Here is a 19,408-nt window from a genome sequence, read left to right on the forward strand (position 1 = left end):
TTATTCTGCTGCCTACCAGCACTGACAGGAATACCATGATTTGAAGCTGTGTCACAGATGGATGACCCAGCTTAGTGGACAAATAAGACTCAGTTTCTTAGATGAAATGGTAAAAGTTGCCAGTCGAAGGCGCCTCTAGTTATAATGACAGCATCTGCTTTGTGATGCCTCACCTGGCAATGCTGTGGTTAGCCAAGGAACATGTAATCACTGCTATTGGCGAGTGTACATGTGCAACCCCGCAAAACTATTATTGTCTGAAAAAGAAAAGGCTTCACTTAATGATAGTGTATGACAGATGGAAGGCAGAATGCTAGTTGTGTTTACAGATAGGGGCAGATGTTGTATCAGTGTTTGTTATTGTGAAATTGGAATAGAATAGAATAGAATAGATTAGAATAAAACTTTATTGTCCACCATGGTGGAAAATTGTCTTTGGCACACCAATAACAGACAGTTGACAGAAATTACATAAGATCCATATCCGTATCTTTAGACAATCACAATATGTGTATGTAGGTTTGTTGGGTAGAAATAGCAACATAAGCCCGAATCAGAGAGTCAATGTGAGAAAAGAAGATGTGCAACAGCTGTTGAAAGAAAATTTAAGTTTCTCCTAAAATTAAAGCATATAAAAAAGTTATAGCAGAGTGTGAAATGGGATGGGAAGGGGTTATTATTTAATTAGTCAATTAAAAGTTAAGTTTAAATCCAGTTGGTGGCAGTAATGAGCCTTTTTGATGCCAACTGCCACTAAAAACCTATAAGAAGAAAGTGCATTAATATCCAGAATATAACTTATTTACAACATTTGAGTTGTTAGTTTAAGTTGTTTAAAGTCATGACGTTACATGCTCTGGTATAGTATATGGGGGAGTGCATCTTTAACTTTGGTTTGTGGTCCGCCAGTACAACCGAAGAAGAAGAAGAAAGCCAAACATAAGCAAACATAACATGAATATTTAATGCGAATTGTGTAGTAGTGTTGTAACATTACTATTAGTTGGAAGCAGAGTCCATGTGGCCAAACACTTCCTTTCTACAATATCCTGACTAGTGTAGTAGTATACTCTCTTGGTCAAACATGTACGTTTAAGCTAAATAAGAAGACCAACCTTATTTGTGTGTATGTATGAGTGGTTTTCCAGCCCGATGAGACAGCACACTGAGCTTAGACACTAGCAATTTTCGCGGCAAATTTAAGGTACACTCGATTTATATCACCAGTCATCCGCAGCATGCTGTTACCGATGAATGCAACTTTCTGGCCACTTCATAATCTAACCACATATCATCTTAACATCAGCATGTAAAATATATGCAGCATAAATTACACATCTGGGAAGATAAACTGCGTGCTAACCGAAAAAACTGTCCAGCAACGACACGACGTAACTTATATTCAACCACTCTACGTGCCGGTGTTACACCGTATTTGGTAACCCATCAGATTCTGTGACCTGCAATGTTATAAGTACTCAGATTCTTTAAAGGTAGCCTGTCAATACGACAATGTAAAAATACTTTGTTAGAAGTAAAAACCTTGTATATAAAATCATACTTTAGTAAAAGTATAGAAATGTTACCAGGAACATATACTTAAAGTACTAATTTTGCAAAAATGGGGTTTGGGCTATTATATCAAATGCTGCTCATGCATTGACGAATTAGTATTAATGATGTATTATTAAATGTTGTAAATAGATCTGATACTTTGACTTAAGCCAAAATTGGAATACTTCTTCCAGTTCCAACACTGCAGGTCACAGAATCTGATGGGTCACCAAATACGGCGTAACACCGGACGTGAGCAGTTGACGCACTCTCTCCCAGCCTGCTGCTACCTCTCGGTCATTCTCACTCCGCCACAAACGCTACTCACCCTCGGTAGAGACAACGGCTGTAAACCAAAGCGGTAAGGCAACGTTAGATATCTGCAGTTACCGGTTTGCTATAAAAACACAAACGTTAAACGGATAATTCATGTAACAGGAGCTAGTTGTCTACAGTAAACATGTCTCTTCTCGGTGGTGCGTGACAGCTCAGGGCGCCGGTGTGTGCCCGTTTTCAACACAGCGCCAGGTAATAACCGTTAGCTTTAGCCCCGACACGATACCAAACGCCTCTCATTATATATCTCTAAGTACACACACCTCGCAAGCGAACACCGTGTCCAAATTGTAAGAAAGCGTTGGTATTTTCGGCGTCCGTCAGATAAACCAAGCGGTACTTATTCCAATAACACAGCTTAATTCAATAACTTTGGGGCCTGGTTGGACTGTTCGTCTCCCAGTAAGATATGCGGCAGAGAACAGCATGTAATGAGGTGAACGCTAACTATTAGCCACTTCAATACACTAAGCTTTTAATTGAATTAATACGCTGCTTGGTTAAATGTCTTATCGGCCGAATTGTAGCTACATGTATCAATTATCTGATAGAGAAGTTACATGTTGTCCGCCGTGTGTATTTTTGCCGATACGAAGGAAACGTGAAATAGATAAAAAATAACATGAAGTCTGGTGTGACGCGTTGCTGCGAAGCGTCAAGTGTCGAGGACTAAGATTGGTGTTTAGTGAGTTACATTGCCCTGAATGATTAATCCAAAGAAATGCATGCATTTTCTTTTAATCCCCCCGCAGCCTCTGCTTATGCTATCACATGTATCACGGTGTCTTATGTGTGTGGAAGTCGTTGACAATGGGGAGCGTAGAAACACATGATACACGCTCATTAATCAAGCCCACGTATTAATAAATGACATATAACGTTAAAACACACAGGTTATACTTAACATAAAACCCAGCACAGAAGCAAACCTGAGACTTGCAGCTTTAGCAATTAAGGCACAGTCATGTTAATGTAGCACTTGAACCGACCATTAAAATGCAGCCGAATTAGTCCTCTAAATGCATAAACCTCATTTCACATTCAAATTAATAGCAAATATGCAACGAATGATGCGTGACCTTGCACATAAAATTAAGCACAAGTATTTCTGAGATTCTCAGGATGTAAGCGTTGATAAATTGATCTAAGAAAGAGCATTTTATTTATTTATTTAATATTAATACACACAGCAGTTTAGGACCACCCTGTTCTTGTTGTCATAGAGATAATAATAGGGTGTAAAATCTTGGCTTTAACTAGATTTATGCTGGTTATAGGTTGCAAATCATACATCAAATAACTCATTTTGGTGCCTTCTTTAATCAGTGACATCTATCCATATTGATACTGATGCACTAAACCTGACTATAATTGCCTTTTAGACTTGTAAGGCTTAACTTCCATTTCTAACAAGTTGCCACCACTGAGCCCGAGCATCATGATAGTATCATTTTCATTAAGGTATCAGCGGAGCCTGGTGGGTGGAGAGAGTGGATGTCGGTTCAGTCCCTGCGGTTGCTGTTTTTTTGTTGTTGTTTTTTTCACAGTGGAGACGACGTGTTCATCTCTACAGGACTGACAACTGTGCTGTCCAGCTTACAACAGGCAATTGTGAACATATTTAGCGTTTGTGTCCACAAATTTAGACGTCCTCGATCAGGTTATTGGGGTGAAACGGTTGAGGCGGATAAATATTAACATCTGAAAAAGCTTTCTAGTGAAGCAGGCTTAAAATAAATGCTAGTAATTGTTTTCTATAACTGTTTCACCCCCAGGGAGATTTTCAGGCCACACTGTGGCCGCCACTCTGTTGACCATTCATTACACAGGTTAGGGCGTATTTGCTTGATGACATTCTCCAATATTGAGGTTGAGGGATGCCGTGTAATAGCCAAAAAAAAACAAGACCCCAATGACTAAATAATTCATCGGCCTTTCCAAGGGGAAATCTCTCTTTCCTATAATATTTGGTCCGGGGGCCATTAAATAATTCAGCCGCCCCGTCCATAAATTGTTTGTTCAATCGGTGACCTTTTCATGGGATTAAGGAAGCACAATAATAAATTCTTCAGAGACCCCTGGCATAACGAATGGCACAATTATGAGGCAGGATCGGATCGGATCGGTTGTCGCAAGCCCTTGTGTCGGTTGCTAAGTGACAGCAGGAACTTTTCCACCCACTGTGTTTGCCGTTAAAAGTCTTGAGTGACTGAGAGGACAAAACAATCACATTACGGTGGCAGTCTAGACTCGGGGCTGTGCTCAGGACCAAGTGTGGGACTTCCTGAGTGTTTGACAGCCTGTCAATCACTCACTGATGAAATATGTTGGTTTTTTTAAATTATTATCAGTCTATCTCTTCTGCATGCACCGAGAAGACAAACTACTTGATCTCTCAATGAAATAAACCAATGACTTCTGATGTACTATCATCTCTTATTGGTTTACCCCCTAAAAAAAAAAAAATCCTCTAAAGTCACGAAAGGCAGATTTGGGATGAAATGGAGGAGGTTCGGGGTGTGGTTTGATCACGCACAAGCAGCTGCTCTTCTCATTCACACAGTCACTGTATTGTTTCTCCGGCTGATCCACAAATAAGCTTATCTTAGATTTTTGCCCTGAAGCGGGTTGTTTTATTATCGGGTCTCTCCCTCTCTCTCTCTCCCTCTGCGCTGCCTCAGTAACGGGTGGTGTTTCAGCTGGTGGCTCTCTCTCTGAGTCAGTGGGATTAGCTGTCTCCTTCTTCTTCTTCTTCTCGTGTTGGAAGCAGGGCGCCGGCTTTTAATGGGAAGGTAGCCCAGCGAACAGCTCGGCCTCTCAGCGGCTGACGCCTCCCCCATCGACTCTCCACCTGGTCTTTGAGCACCTAGGTGGGCCGCGCAGACACGTCGCTCCTGTCCCCTATCCTCTCCTCTCCTCCCTCCCTCCCTCTCCTGCTCATCTTCTCCCTTTTTCTCCTTTCTCGCTTCGCTCCCTTTTTTTCCCTCTGCTCTCCTTTTCTCCATCTATTCTCTCTCCCACCCTCCCTGTTTTTTCTCATCTTCCTCTTGCTCTTCCTCTCGGTCTCATTCTATCTATCCCATGTCCCTGACTGCCCTTTCCTCCTCCTCCACCTCCTCTTACCCCCCCTTCCCCCTTCCTCCCCCCGCCTCCATCCTAAAGCAGAGTAGCTAATGAAGAGCCCCATTTAGCCAGTGACTTTGGTTCAGTCAGCGCTCCGTAGTGCCGGGCCCTGCCTCGGCCGCCGTGACTGGCTGTCGAGGCTGTGACATCACACAGAGGCCAGCTGTTGATTTGGCGCTGTCTCCAAGGCTGGCTGTGCTTGATGGGTTGTGGCAGGTAGACTTGTGCTCGCACAGCGCTCTCCCTCCCTCCCTCTCTCTCTCTCTCTCTCTCTCTCTCTCTTTGTGACACCCACACTCTACCTCACCCCTCTCCTCTTTTACACTCCCCTCTCCCGGTCCTCCACTCTCACTCAGTCGAGCGAGCGCACAGGAGGCAGCAGGCAGCTGCCGAGGAGCGAGCTGGGAGGCGACTCCAGCCTCCTCTCCAGCACATTGTGCCTCCTGTACGATGGAAACTAAGCGGTCGAGTAGCAGAAGGGATGGAGGGCAGAGCTGCCGGGCAGGTAGGTCCTGCAGCTTAGCAACCACTTTGTCAGCGAGTGGCCGTTGATCCACCTCACATGCCTTTACTCATTTGTCTTTTTAAAAAAAATGTAAAATGTGGTTTCCTGTTTTTGTTGTTGGTAGTTTGTTCTGCTTTGCTTTGTGTCTTTGGGGCTGTTGATTTTTCTCCTGTTTATCGTTACATGAGGTGAACTCCTCTTCTTATCAGTGCTCTTTAAAAAAAAAAAAAAAAACTCCTCCAGCACCAGCTTCTTTCCTGCAGGTCAGTGAGCTGGCGCGCCGTCTTTTCCTTTTACTAATTCAAACTAAGCTCAACGTGAGATTCAGCACGCTCCTCGTTGAATCTCCTCACTAGTTACCAGCGCTGTCCTCTGCTTTTCCATTACGGGGATAATTAACCAAGATCAGCCAATAAGAGGCTTCGCTCCGCATTGTTCTCCAGCCAAGCTCATCCTCCTGTTTCCCTCCCTCCCTCCTCCTCCTCTCTGTTTGTTCTGCAGGTGTTGTCTGCAAATGGACTTTTAATGACCAGCTTTTTGAAGTTTATTCCTCTCTCACAAGGCTCCAAACACTAAAAACCGCTAAAGACTTTGCATGTTCATTTTCAGTGTTTATTGTCTCTGGTCTAATTGCCTAGATTGATATTCTCTGGAAGCTCTCCTATGGGATGGGTAATGGATTACCAACATGCTCTGCTGTAGATTTAATTTATTAATGCTGGCTGGCTGCGCCGTACCGCGCTCCCACCGCCAAACGCAACCTGCAGGCAGAGCGAGCGGCGCAATTAGAGGCTTATTTGTGCCTGTTTATGTTGCATTTTTCGTTTAATTCAGTCAGTGCTATTACAGGCAGTTCCTTGAACTGACACAGCTCGAGTTGCCCTCCCGAAATCGAGGCAAACAGCGTATGAAAGTGATATAATTTCATCGGCTTTACACTAATCGTTCTCTGGTCCAATTACACAGCTCCCCTGTCAATGCTTCCCCACTTGCTTTGCAATTAGCAGGAAACGGCTTGAAAATGGGAGATTAGTTACCCGGTTAAGCGAAACACGGAAATCAATTTTATTGCGGTGCCACGAGTGTGAACTGGCATTAGTAGCCTTATTAGTTGTTTGTCTGAACATTTGGTTTTGATTGGCCGCGTCCTGAACTCGGCTAAACTCGTCTTTTTGTGGGTTAGTTTGGAAGTCGGCAGTGTTGTGTTTCCTGTGGTTGGAATTTTAAGATTTAGGTGACAGACCTTTGTGTGTGTGTGTGTATGTGTGTGTGTGTGTGCGTGTGTGTCTCACAGTGCGCCGCTGATTACAGTTGTGTTTAGTATTCTACATCACTGCAGACAATATTCCACAGCTGTTTGGCACCGCTCCAGCCGTTGTCCTTTTTTTTTTATGTGACACTTACCAACAAAAAAAAGCTCATCAGCAGCAATAAAGGACGAATCTGTTGTTGTTTTTTTCACACCTAATCTGCGAAAAACACAGCTACTCTTTCTTTTTTTCTTTTTTTGCTTCGAAATCAACACCAGATTTTTTCCCCCTCTCCTTATGATCTGGCAGCAGCTTCCGAGAAAAAGGTGACGCTCGTTCCCTTTTTCCCGCCTCCTCGTCCTCGGCGCAGGAACGGGGAGCCAGAGATAGAGGGAGGGATTGAGGGGGGTCCTTCACCTTCCTAGTCGAGCTAGTTATAGTGCAGACGAGAGCCCTGATCCACGCAGAGCACAGCGGAGGTGTAGGAGAGAAAGGTCAGCCTTTTGCATGAGAGAGAGCGGCAGGTGTGTGTGTGTGCATGTTTATGTGTGTGTGTGGGAAGGAGAAAGAAGATTAGTGTGATGGAGGAGTGCTCGCCTGCTTCCTGTGTATGCGCAGCCTCTTTATGCGCCTCACAGTGATTAAGACATTTCTCATTAGCTCGCTTTCCAACATGATTTTCAGTGAGAGCGGTGCGTGGAGAGCCTGATGTATGATTAATGCAGCTCAGTCGACGGCCACCCTCGTGACCCACTGTGGCTTTTTTAAATAATTAACACCCATCAGAGGAGAGGAGAAGAGAAGAGACTGTGTGCAGCTATTAGTCTGGATGGTTATCTGCATCTTTGATTTAGACATTTTTAAATATGACGTTGCCAGTTTTCTGATGATCCGTGCATGCTCGAGCGATTGCTTGTTCGAGGCTGCTGCACGGAGCACTTAAAGGTGCCGTGAAGGGGAGGCGTGACACTGAGCGATGCCCTGAGGGAGCCTCCGTTAAGGCTGCTGCGCTCTGCGGCGACCGTAATACCAATGAACCACTCCCTGTCAGCTCCAGTACAATACCACAGGACGCACAAGGCAAGGCGGAGCATCTCTACAAGTTCACTGCTGCGTGAGAGAGAGAGGGAGAGTGTGTGTGTGTTTGCTCTGCTAGGGTGCACCTATCAAACACAGACGCTTCCCTGTTTCCGTGTCAAAACATTTTTCTGTATCTCTTTTTTTTTTTTTTTTTGGGTGTGCATTGTTTGCTCAATTAGCATGCAGAAGCCTGTGTCCGCCATCCTGTGCACACACACACACACACACACAGGCTCAGTGTGAAGTCCTGTAGGCAGCCAACCAAGCCGCGGCTGAACCGTCATAAAACCTAGAGCGCCCAACGGCCAGCCTCAGCCATACCGCTGTCTGACTAACTTTTACACTCAGTGTGTGTGCACGCATATTTGTGTTTGTGTCATAGCTGCAGGACAAACACTGAATTACAGAGCAGTCTCTTCCATTTTCAGACTTTTAGCCAGTGTGATGTGAGCAAGAAGAAGGGCAAAACATTTCAGAGCCACGGCACACAAGGTGACGCTCTTGTCACACTAGAATAAGCTTGTAAAAAAGAAAAATAGTGGTGAGTGCTTTTAGGAAGAGATAAGAGCTAAAAAGAACAGCAGAAGGGCAAAGATAAAAGCAACGAGAGGGGAAAAGATGTTGGAGATTCAGAAGGGAAGAGGTGTTTTTTTTTTTTTAAAGATGGCCAAAATAATGGATCACCTGCCACAAACTGAATCTACTAGATTTTCCAGATGGAAGTAATCATATAAATGATGGCAGGAGAAAGTGAAGTGAACATTTTCCTCATAAATTGGCTAAAATATCAATTAGGAAAGCCAGTTTCTCTTTAACTCCCTTATTATTCGTGTGTGAGGTCACATTTCTAACAAATCTAACAGCAGGAAGCAGCTGTGGAATCTTAATCAATGTTCAGGTCACTCATTAAATATTCGTGGTTCTGCGAGGCATGCTGCTCCCGCCCATCATCATCATCATCATCATCATCTGTCTGCACCCTGAGGTGTCGGGAGAAGAGAGATTATAGAGCGAGAGCAGGGATTCCACTTGACCTTTTTTGGGGCTGGCACGGAGAAGGAGGTGGGGAGGAGGAGGGGGTCGCACCAGGACCATGTTGGGAGCAGCAGCACAAGCCTTGGCACCGTTGGGCGCCAGAGTCAGCGTGGCGCTCTGCCCGCTCACTGACACAGAGATTGGAGGAGGGGGGGTGCTGAGACTGAGAGAGATGCTGGGAGACGATGGCCAGGGGTCGTTTATATACATCGCTGTGAGAGAAAATGAAGTCATGTGACATTTATCTGCCTCATTTGGAAGCTGTGAGCATTTAGAGCCAAATGAAGTGGAAGTCTAATGACACATTTTCATAATATAGAGGAGGATGGAGGCTGATGATGCAGCATTATAACAGACGTGTAGAGTAGAGAATTTAGATTCACTGTATCACATTTCCCGTTTTTTCTTACATTGTGTCAATATTTTTCAGCTCTGTTGTTCTCTGCGTCTTCAGATGTCTGCCCAGGCCGACCAGCATCACCCCATAGTTTGAATTTCTACACTATACCATATGAAATGTGTGACCAAATGTGCAGAGGATTTTCAGCTGAGAAACGCTATCTCCTCACACCCCCCCCCCCCCCCCTCTCCCTTCCACCACCCCGGCACCCCCGCCGCTCTCTGAATTCCTAATGCCTGGTTTTTACGAGGTTGGCAGGGGTACCTTCTCCCGTTGCCTACCGCCGCACTCTCCCATCTCTGCGCTCATCTATTATTTATGATGCGCAGGCACGCACAGGCCCCCGGAAATACACACTTTTTTACCACACAACATATTCCAGAGTTGCTGACATCCCGAGTGCTGTCAGTCAGCGTGACCCCCGGTGTCAGCGCACCCTGCCTGTCCACTGCCCTGCTCTAACCTCTGACCTCTCTCGGCCAGTGTTGGAAATTAACTTTTGGGCTGCTGGATTCTAAACTTCTACCAGACATTTTTTTTAGATTTTATTAACCAGACACCATTTTGTGTGTAACATTTTTTGTGACGTTTGTCGTTCCTTGAAAAATGCACACTACTTATACACATTTTTCCCATTAAAAGGGATTAATAAAAAGTATTCATTTAATATTTATTCACTCACCATTATCCATTTTTAATCCTCCTTCCCACACACACATACACACACACTCAAATGCACTGAAGCAGACACCCAAACAGCGAGGTACTGTAGATCCTCTTTAAGTAGGGCTGAACACTTAATTGAAATTTTATAGGAATTTATTTGAGCAATTTTCATATTTCAGGAGGCGTAATATTTGTTCAAGGTGAAATTTGTGTCATTTTAAATAAGAGAGACCATATCGCAATTGCAATTTCAGTCAAAAAGTCGCAACGTAACTCCACATTGTCGTTAAAATAGTCTGTCAGGTTAAGCTAGAAGTGCTCTCCGGTACACTAGAGGTGGCAAAAGGCGCTTATTTCCATCCTCACCCTCAACCCTAACACCACGGTGCTAACCCCTGTGCCTCTCTCGACGGCAGGTCAGCAGGGGTCATGAGGGTGTCGGAGACCCCGGTCGCTGTTCAGAGCAGCTGAAGCAGACATGGGCAAAGAAGTCTCAGATGGCATCCGTAGGCTCGGCCTCATCGACTTCACCGGCAGCATCCTCCTTCGCCACAACCACCACTGGCTACGCAACAAGTACGTGTCCTGTTTATTATTATTATTAGTAGTAGTAGTAGTAGTAGTCAACAAGAACAGTCAGTCAGGGAATGTGTTAATATCTCTGTTGATTTGTTACTATAAAATATTAAAAATCATATGATTAAAAAGGTAAGTGTGATGGATTTTGGTCACATTTAGTAGTGGAAGCTGGGAATCATGATGTCAGTATGAGAATTTGGTCATGAGATGAAGATGATGATGGTGAAATATTGGTCAACCCAACAAAAATATACCTCAGACAGTCAGTCATTGTGTTACATGGTGTTGTGTAGTCCAACTCTGAGACTGTTTACCTTCTTTTTAAACTATTAACAAAGTAGAAAGATATGAAGAATATAGATATGGAAGTCATGTATTTAGTAGACATTGTGCACTACTATGACAATTAAAGTCAATAGTGTTTGATTCTCTCTTGTATCCAAATATCCAATATGATTAAAATGTGCATTTCAATGTCAGAAACATACAGCAGTTCAGATAATACTACACTCACACACACACACACACACACACACAGTTACCTATAGTACAACACTAAAGAATATACCTTCACCTTAAGGCTCAAATGCACTCAAAGGGATAAATGACACCCATGGTGCACTGCAGGCATCAGATTTAAAATGTCAACAGCACAGAACCAACACAGAGGAGTCCTTTTGTTGTTTTCTGTGTTTAATGTTCCAGCTGCATCAAATGGATGTAAGGAGAAATGTGTGTTTCCACCTTAAAAATCATGTGTTGAGTATTGGGTGGTTTATTGTCACTTTGGACCATAAATGTCATGAATCAATCAGAAATAGAACATTTTATTTCTCTCTTTCCTCATTCGACTGCCGCTCTCTCTCTCTTTCTTATTTCTCTTTTTCGGCTGTAGAAAAAACAGCTTTGGTCTCTGCGTCCTAATTTGACGCTCCAAAATATAAAACAAGACGTAAAGGCAGATTGATGCTCCATGTAACCATATAAAACAATAGATACTTTAAAAGGTACTTTAAAACATGCGCATCAGATGCATTCACTGCATTTGGACCTTTATTCTTTGAAAGAACCTTTAAACCTCACTAATTATAAAATGTTATCTGTAAAATACTAACCCAGTCAAGTCAAAATATTGTATACCTGAAGAAAAGAGTGTTTTATCTCCTTTCTCTGAGTAACTTTCACACTTACATTAACACACGAACCACAACAGGAAGACTGTCACGGGACTAGTGTTGAAACATTAAGTGCAAACTGGTGTTTTCTTAAATAGATACTTTACAGTAAAGCAAATAAAATCTCTTTTTTTTCTCACTTTTACTCATGTTAATTGAATCTCAAGAAGCAAAACTTTAAATGTTAACCTCAATAAAGTCTTAACATCGCTCTCAAACTGAATGATGAATGTTAACATGAAATCAAGTGAAGTTAACCTGCGGTGCAGCTAAAAAAGCAGAAGTTCATCCACCTAAAAGCACATTTCTCTGCAGCGTGTATGATTGATTGTGCATTGAGTCAGAAGTTTTCCCCACTGCTACAGCACAGCAGCACCTACTGACGATGGCAAATAGCTGTCATTACATTGAGTGGATTATCCATAATATGACACTGCAATATTAGGGAGGCTATAATTGCGTCTATGAAAAAATATGGTGATGTCCGTTTTCAGGCTCGCTCAGAAGAGACCAATTTGCCGCTCCTTAAATTCCCAGACGCTCCCTTAATGCAACACTAAGAATCAAATGATGATCCATATAAGTTGTGCAGGGGAAACATCAGGGAGTCTAAACAGGCACAGAGCGCAATTACCTCAGCCGCTAGAGACGAGACGGCGCGATTCAAATGCATCAAAGTCTGAAAATCAAATTTAGCCCAACACACTCCCGTACTCCATGATGAAATGTGTTTGGAAGAATGAATGATACGATGAGGGACAAAATAGCTATCCGTCACAAGCTCCAGCTCTTGAAAGTATCTGTCCAATATTGCAAATCTTCAACAGGGGGGACTCGAGAGACTTCACTCATCAAAATGTCAGCAACAGACTAAATATTCAAAGGCGTGCACGGCACTCTGGAGTATTAAGCTGTTTTCCTTCAGAATGTAAAAATAATGTAAAGCAGCAGCCGGCGGTTGCTTTTGTCAAACCTCTGACAGGTCATTGAAATTCAACATTTGACTCTCCGGCGCCCAGCAGAAATCTTAGCTAACCTCTTAGCCGGCCCGTGCAGCATCGGGTTAGCAGCACATTTGCCAGGCAGAGGAGCTCAGGAGAGCGAGCGGACTTCACTAGAAGTCAATTACTCTGACATAGAGGAATTGGATGCCACCTTTTTTTTTTTCTTTTTTTTTTTTTAAAGAGGAGCGGCTCTCGCTCGCTTGCTGCCTCAGCTCTTTAGGGACGGGAGATAAACAATCAAGTTTCAGCCGGCCACTTTGCCGCTCTGCGATCAGATAGGAAAATAGCTCTCATCACAGCCCAGCCAAATAGGTTGAGGGCCCTCCGCTGAAAGGCTGGAACACACATGCAGCCAGTCACGTACACGCTCAGGCGCAGGGCACCGTAAGTGCTGTCATGTGTGGATCCAGTTTTTGATGTGCAAAGTGAATTTGATGAGCCCATTTCTAATTAACCTATTAATCATAGCTCTCATGTACCAGATGTCTGCCCTCCCTTTCTTTGCGGACGCATGTGCGCGTCTGTGTGTGTTTCGCTGCATGGGGCCCGGCTGCATAATTAGGGCATATCAGCAGGATGAACTCGCACCGTGACTTCAACACACGGAGGTCATGGCATTACACAGATATTTCCTGTGATGCACCTGAGGTGCAAAGCATATAATGTTCTAAGATTATCAGCAGTTTGAAGTTCTTTTGTAGTTTTTAAGTAAAGCTGACATCATCACAAAATGACCCCATCTTTTAGGCACAATGCTTGAACCAGAACCCGGTCTTCTCTGGGATGCACAAGGGATTTTGGTGGTAAAATCAAGATGATATACTGCCTTTTTATACACTGTGGAATGGTTATTCATGTTTTTAGATGACTGCACACAGAAATTAAATAAGAAAAACTCATTAAAAGGACATTAATCAAATAATACACAACATCATAATATATCTTTTGTAGAAGTTTAAGATTTCAACATTTTGCTGCTAAAAAACACTTTTTTCTGATGTCATAAGTTTTTGTACTAGGTAACCTAAAAATGTTGTAGAGTAGAGAATGTAGAGTTGTTGCATTGCTTAATCTCTGTAGTGACCATCAGAATTTTAATGAAGCTCTATATTCACTTCTTATAGGCACATTACAGGTCTCAAAGCATTTACACTGTAAAAAATAGGACAAAAGCATTAACAAAAAAATTAACATATCCTTTAACGAGTTGCAGCCCGAAACATCAATGTCAAACTTTTATTATGGCGGACTCAAGTGAAGACTGACAAGACAATGTAATCTAAAGCCGCTCACAGGACCAAAGTGTCCTGCTGTGTCTTGTCCAATCACGTCCTTTGTCTCTCTCGCAGAGCAGCTGCAGAGCTGTGAGACGGCACAGACAGACAGTAGTGACTGATGACCGCAGGCTGGCCCGCTCTCCTCTGTTCCTCTGTTCGCTGCTTCAAAGACCTCTCTCACGTCCGACATTTTGAGCGGTCAAACACAGGTGTAACTAATAACATTAACAATAGCTTTATTCCACGTGGCACTGTGGCTAATGTTATTACTTAGACCTGTGTTTTACCAATGTAACCACCCTTACTGTCAACATAAGTCTTTGTGTATTGTGCTCTACATATGGGGCGAATCGGTTATTATCTCCGCCAGGAATAAAGCTGGACCGGATCATGCTTTGCTCGTGTGTATGTGTGTGTGTTACTCTGTGTGTCTGTCCTCAGTTAATCTCACATATTACTGGACCCATCAGCCTTCTTGTGCACATGTATGAATGTTTGTTCAACAGCCTCTCATTGTGGTGATTCACAATTTTTGAAAAATGTATAAGAAAAATGCAATTCCGTGTGAACCTTTCATAAAAAACTATTTCATGTTTTCAGTAGTCTTCACCATTTTACGATATGCGTTACAACACAGCACAAGGCAAAATACTTAATCGGCACATTTTGGATTTGTCGTAGCTCAAAAACTGACATCCATAGAAAAGTGTGGTCTCATCTTGAACCGGAACATTTGCAGATTAATTCCACACCCAAGATGTTACGATCTACTGAAGTCGGGCACAATACAAGATTTCTTTCTGTTATCACCACCATTTTAACTCAGACCTGGCAGAGATTTCCACTCTACATGTTACTTCTGCAGTATGGTAGCTTTCTCTTTCAAAACAATGCCTTCAAGAAAAACTGGAACAAAATGAACAGTCCTCGCTAAGCATTCCTCAAACAAAGCTGTGGACTCCACCACATATGAGGAGCAGGTGTTTTGCTGGGGACCTGATCTAATGATCCAGTGAACAAGTAAGTTTTATTTATTACTTTATAGACACATAGCTGGTATATCTTATTTATTTACTATTCTTTTGTTTTACTTATGGATTTATATATAGCCTTTCTAGTCTTTCGGCCACTGAAAGCACTTTACGCTACATGCCAACATTAACATGTTCACACACATGTTCATAGACTGAAGACAGAAGCTGCCATGCAATTTGAGGTTCAGTATCTTGCCCAAGGACACTTCCACATGCAGACTGGAGAAGCCAGGAATCAAACTGCTGATCTTCCAATTAGTGGAAGACCCGCTCTACCTCCTGAGCCACTGCCGCCCCTGATTATGCTTGTATTTTCCAAATAATGTTAGGCCAGTATTATTACATTTATTGATTATTGCATTATTGTACCCCTGCTGTTTGCATTTTCCAAATAAATGCATAGTTGTTGTGATTAGATAAGACCAAGACAATCAATCTAAACTTTGTCATTATTCTCACAGTCTAGAGGAAGAGACGAATGAAGATGATGACTGGCCTGGGCAACCACTGGACAAACCCGAGATTCTTATCATTATTAATGTTTTATTTTACACTATACTAACAGAAACTACTTTTTCATTGATCCTTTATCGTTCTATAATGTAGATAATTGAATGTAGATTTACAAAGTGAATTGCTTGTGAATGTTATTTCTGAAATAATAAATCTGCTCCAATTAGAGTGTGTATCATTGTGTTGGTATTAATGCATTCACACACATTGGCATATGCTGTTTAGAAAAAAGAAGGAGAGGAAGAAACTACAATTATGTCAGTATTTTTTAGGCCAATTAAAAGAATCTAATAATCATAATATATTGATGATAGTATTTTTAACATTTGACTCTTTTTGATAAGATAATTGGTTACCTCAACAATATTGATTGCTTTCTGTCGGACATAGTCACCAGTATATCTATGAGAAGATAATTGTTGCCAATCAAAACTTCCTTGATCATTTCACAGTTGCATTTTGGTGTGTTCTTGCTCTTGTATGCTTTGAAACTGAAAGTACTTTATGATGATGCAGAACTACTACCTGTGTACCATCTCGTCCCAAAATTCAACCAACGCAGCACAGACTTTTGTCCTAACAAAGAATATCATTGTTTAAACCTTTTTCTGTGACCCACCACAATCTTTACTGTTTAATTCATAGAAAATGTCCCTTACGGATGTACATCTGTCTTTCAGGTTCTCTGTATTTGCCAGCATCTCCCAGTAAGACTTTGCAATGAGAATGTCCGATTCCGTCGACACTGAAACGATGAAGGTTCCCGAGGCCGCCGACACGGTACCGTCTCCGAAAGACAATGCCACCAAGTCTGAGGTTTCCGACCAGAGCCAGAGCAGCAGGGACGAACACGGCAGCAACAATAAGAGGGACGTACAGGTAAAGAACTGAGACATCTCCCTCTACCAAAAGAGATTTACGGTTAAACATGTTTTCCAAGGTTGGAGTTTAACTTAGGAGACAAGACAAATGTACACGAAGAATAATTCAGCATTTTGGTTATGCTCAGGCCCCCCTCTTTTCACATACACCCCTGATTGAATGATTGAGCACTTTTGTGAAAGGAAGTGTCAGTTTCCTCAACCCCACTACTCCGAAACCTCTAATCAGGGGAGGCCGGGGTTGTCAGCAGCCTGACCGGAGCGAGCCGAGGACACTTGACACCTCACCAAATATTTTCAGCTCTCCATGAAAATTCAGCAAGAGTCAACGTCAAACACCAAACTGCCCTGAGGGGATCTGCTGTCACCTGCGGCATTCAAGATGATCTCCTCCCCACTGCTTCAGCAAGCTAAATTATTCCTGAAAAGTATAATCCGCCCAGACTGAAATAATAATGCGAGGCTCGAGTCTACCTTGCCACGGCACCCAGATCGGTCAGAGTGAACGTCTACCCGACAGCTGAGAAACCCGAGAGCGTGGTAAAGATAATTTGGTTGTGCAAACTAGTAAATCTCATGTATCCTCCATGGGGGAGTTTAAAGCAGTGGATCTACTGGGGATTCAGGGCAACTGAGATCACTTTCAAATAAACCGCTAATTAATTAGGTCTCCGTGTCATTGCAACAAATGTGCTTTGGGACCGTGTAAAAAATTTGCACTTGTTAATTTGTCTTTTAAAGTAAAACCGGCGCCAACTGGTTCACACTCAAAGGAAACAGACACTCCAAAGAAAAAAAAAAGTGAAAACGGCGAAAGGATTTTAAAATCTCTCTACAAGCGCGGTCAAGGAAACAAAATCCAGGAAAGGAACAGGATTGTCTCTTTGGCTGCAGCCTAAAAATAGGATTCAGGCCAATCTGGCCTTGTGGTAGCAGGCAGGGAGAGCGAGGCAGTCAGGCAGGCAGATAATCTGGAGCTCAAATCCTGGCTTATCTACCAACTTCCTGTGTCTATGTTACCCTGAGGAACAGAATGACACCAGCATGGGGGAGCTGCAGGGAAAGGAGGAGGAAGGGAGAGATGGGTTGAGTGGTTGTAAGAAGGGAGGGATCAAGGGGAGGAGGAATGTAAAAGAACATGAGAGATACGGTATTGAAGGATGAGGGGAGAAAACAGGCATCTGAACAATGAGCATCTGTTCTGATCTGTAACTTAAATAATTGTATTCAATTAAAAAAAACTCTGAGCTCAGGCGCTAAAATTGAGTACACATGGTCGAAATAAGTAGCTGTTGACTACATTTGTCATCAGTCATCTGAAATGATGCAGGTAAATACTTAAAACTGCATGTGTACAGAATATAGGAATTTAAAGCTACACTATCACATTTTTTGAAAGCAGAAATACATCATCTTCTTCCAAGTGAAAAGCTGAAATCATAAGCTGTGAAACACATCCTTTCTTTAGTCTGTACACTCAGGGGTTTTTCTGCTGCAGCCTTACTTGGTCTGGTATGACTAGTAGCTAATGGTTACTAATGTTGGAAGAATGTATTTACATATTGTGTTGCTGACATTATTGAGTCAGTTTGCTGATTTTTTATCTCAGCTGAGATTTCTGTCTTTTAAAGGTATATTTAGACATTTTGGGAAACACACTTAAACATTAGTTAGATGATACGATTGACACCACTAATACACATGTGAAGCTATAGTCAGCCAAAGTGTTAAAACATTAAGTTATGGTTTTACAGAGGGTCATGTACTGGACTCAGTAATGTTATACAGTTTGTGCAGGTTCCCTAGCAACCACATGATGAGCACAAGACCCCCTGGAGCTATATCCTTTTCTCGCTGCCTCCGGTCTTTATGCTAAGCTAAGCTAATCAGGTTTTGGCTGTTGCTTACTATTTAGCACACACAGCAAACAAGTAAGTGGCATTAACACTCTACATGACAGCAGACAGTGTGTCTCCCAAAATGTAGAACTATTTTTTTCAAGCAAGTGATTCAAGATTTTTTAGGGGGGAATTTAGTTTAATTCAATGTGTCATGAACCTGTAAATTGCCTCCTATGGACACACCTACACTACAATAGAACATTTAACCAATCAAGCTTTTAATAATATTTAGATAGAAAAGATTTAAAGATTTGATGAGCATCCCTGACTTCTCTTATTCAACAGAAGCAAACTGCTCTTAGCCTCAGTTTTTACCAGCTAAAGCAGAATAGTGTCCGTTTCCCTCCATCTCTCACCTTAAATTGACTTTGCATGTATCACTACCTCCTCTGAAGTTTTTCCTGACCTCTTTAAGTATAGGAAGTATCTAGCTCTTACCTCTCATTCTGTTCCTTCTCCTAAAACTCATCCTGGCACAGGATTGGCCGATTAATCCAATTTTATTTTCAATTAAGATTATGCCTCCCATTGGTTTATGAAAACAAGATCATCAAGATAAAACGATTATTGTGCCGCATCCTTTTTCAAATGCCTTTTTAAAAAAACAGTAAAATAATCAGCAGCGGAAACTGACTTATTTAGAATTATCTGGGCTGCTTTCATTTAGTTTCAGTCAGACACTGGATGCTATTATTTTAGGTACGAGTACACTTATTTCCATGTAATAATCTCTCCTTTCATTAGGCTGCTTGGCGCCTCAGTTTCTCTATCTGCAGTCAGTTGTCGTGAACATACTCATCTGTAAAAAGCTGATTTAGTAAGCTGGTTACACGTATACACGGCAGAGAAATTGGTGTTCTCCAGACAGTAAACAGGTTTCTTTCTTCACATGACAGTTAAGAAATCAGCTTTCTGGAGAATATCGACTGTAACCTGGTTAGTCAAGTGCATGTAAACACTGCAGGATCATATCAAACCTCTCGCTTGTCATAGTACAATGATGAATGATCATTTTAGTATTGATCACTCTCCACACAACATGCAGCTTAACAACTACTACAGTAATACGATCTCAATTATCTTGATCTAATTTAG

The 19,408-nt window shown here is 42.3% G+C and overlaps 2 protein-coding genes across 3 annotated transcripts in view; one reads left to right on the top strand and one right to left on the bottom strand.

Moving 5' to 3' along the window:
* zranb3 (zinc finger, RAN-binding domain containing 3) overlaps nt 1-1,355 on the bottom strand; it is an 80,572-nt gene extending 79,217 nt beyond the window's left edge. For both annotated transcript variants that reach the window (XM_062414428.1, XM_062414427.1), the window contains exon 1: nt 1,116-1,355. The gene's annotated coding sequence lies outside the window, so the exon portion shown is untranslated. The remainder of the gene's footprint in view (nt 1-1,115) is intronic.
* Nucleotides 1,356-1,808: 453 nt separating this feature from the next.
* The window catches only part of LOC133976267 (R3H domain-containing protein 1), a 47,002-nt gene continuing 29,402 nt past the window's right edge, over nt 1,809-19,408 (top strand). Inside the window, 3 exon segments of the mRNA XM_062414430.1 lie at nt 1,809-1,915; nt 10,366-10,525; nt 16,212-16,410. Of these exon segments, the coding sequence (XP_062270414.1) occupies nt 16,252-16,410 (159 nt within the window). The 5' untranslated portion in view covers nt 1,809-1,915; nt 10,366-10,525; nt 16,212-16,251.

Source organism: Scomber scombrus, chromosome 24 (genome assembly GCF_963691925.1).
Source record: "Scomber scombrus chromosome 24, fScoSco1.1, whole genome shotgun sequence".
Taxonomy (NCBI): domain Eukaryota; kingdom Metazoa; phylum Chordata; class Actinopteri; order Scombriformes; family Scombridae; genus Scomber; species Scomber scombrus.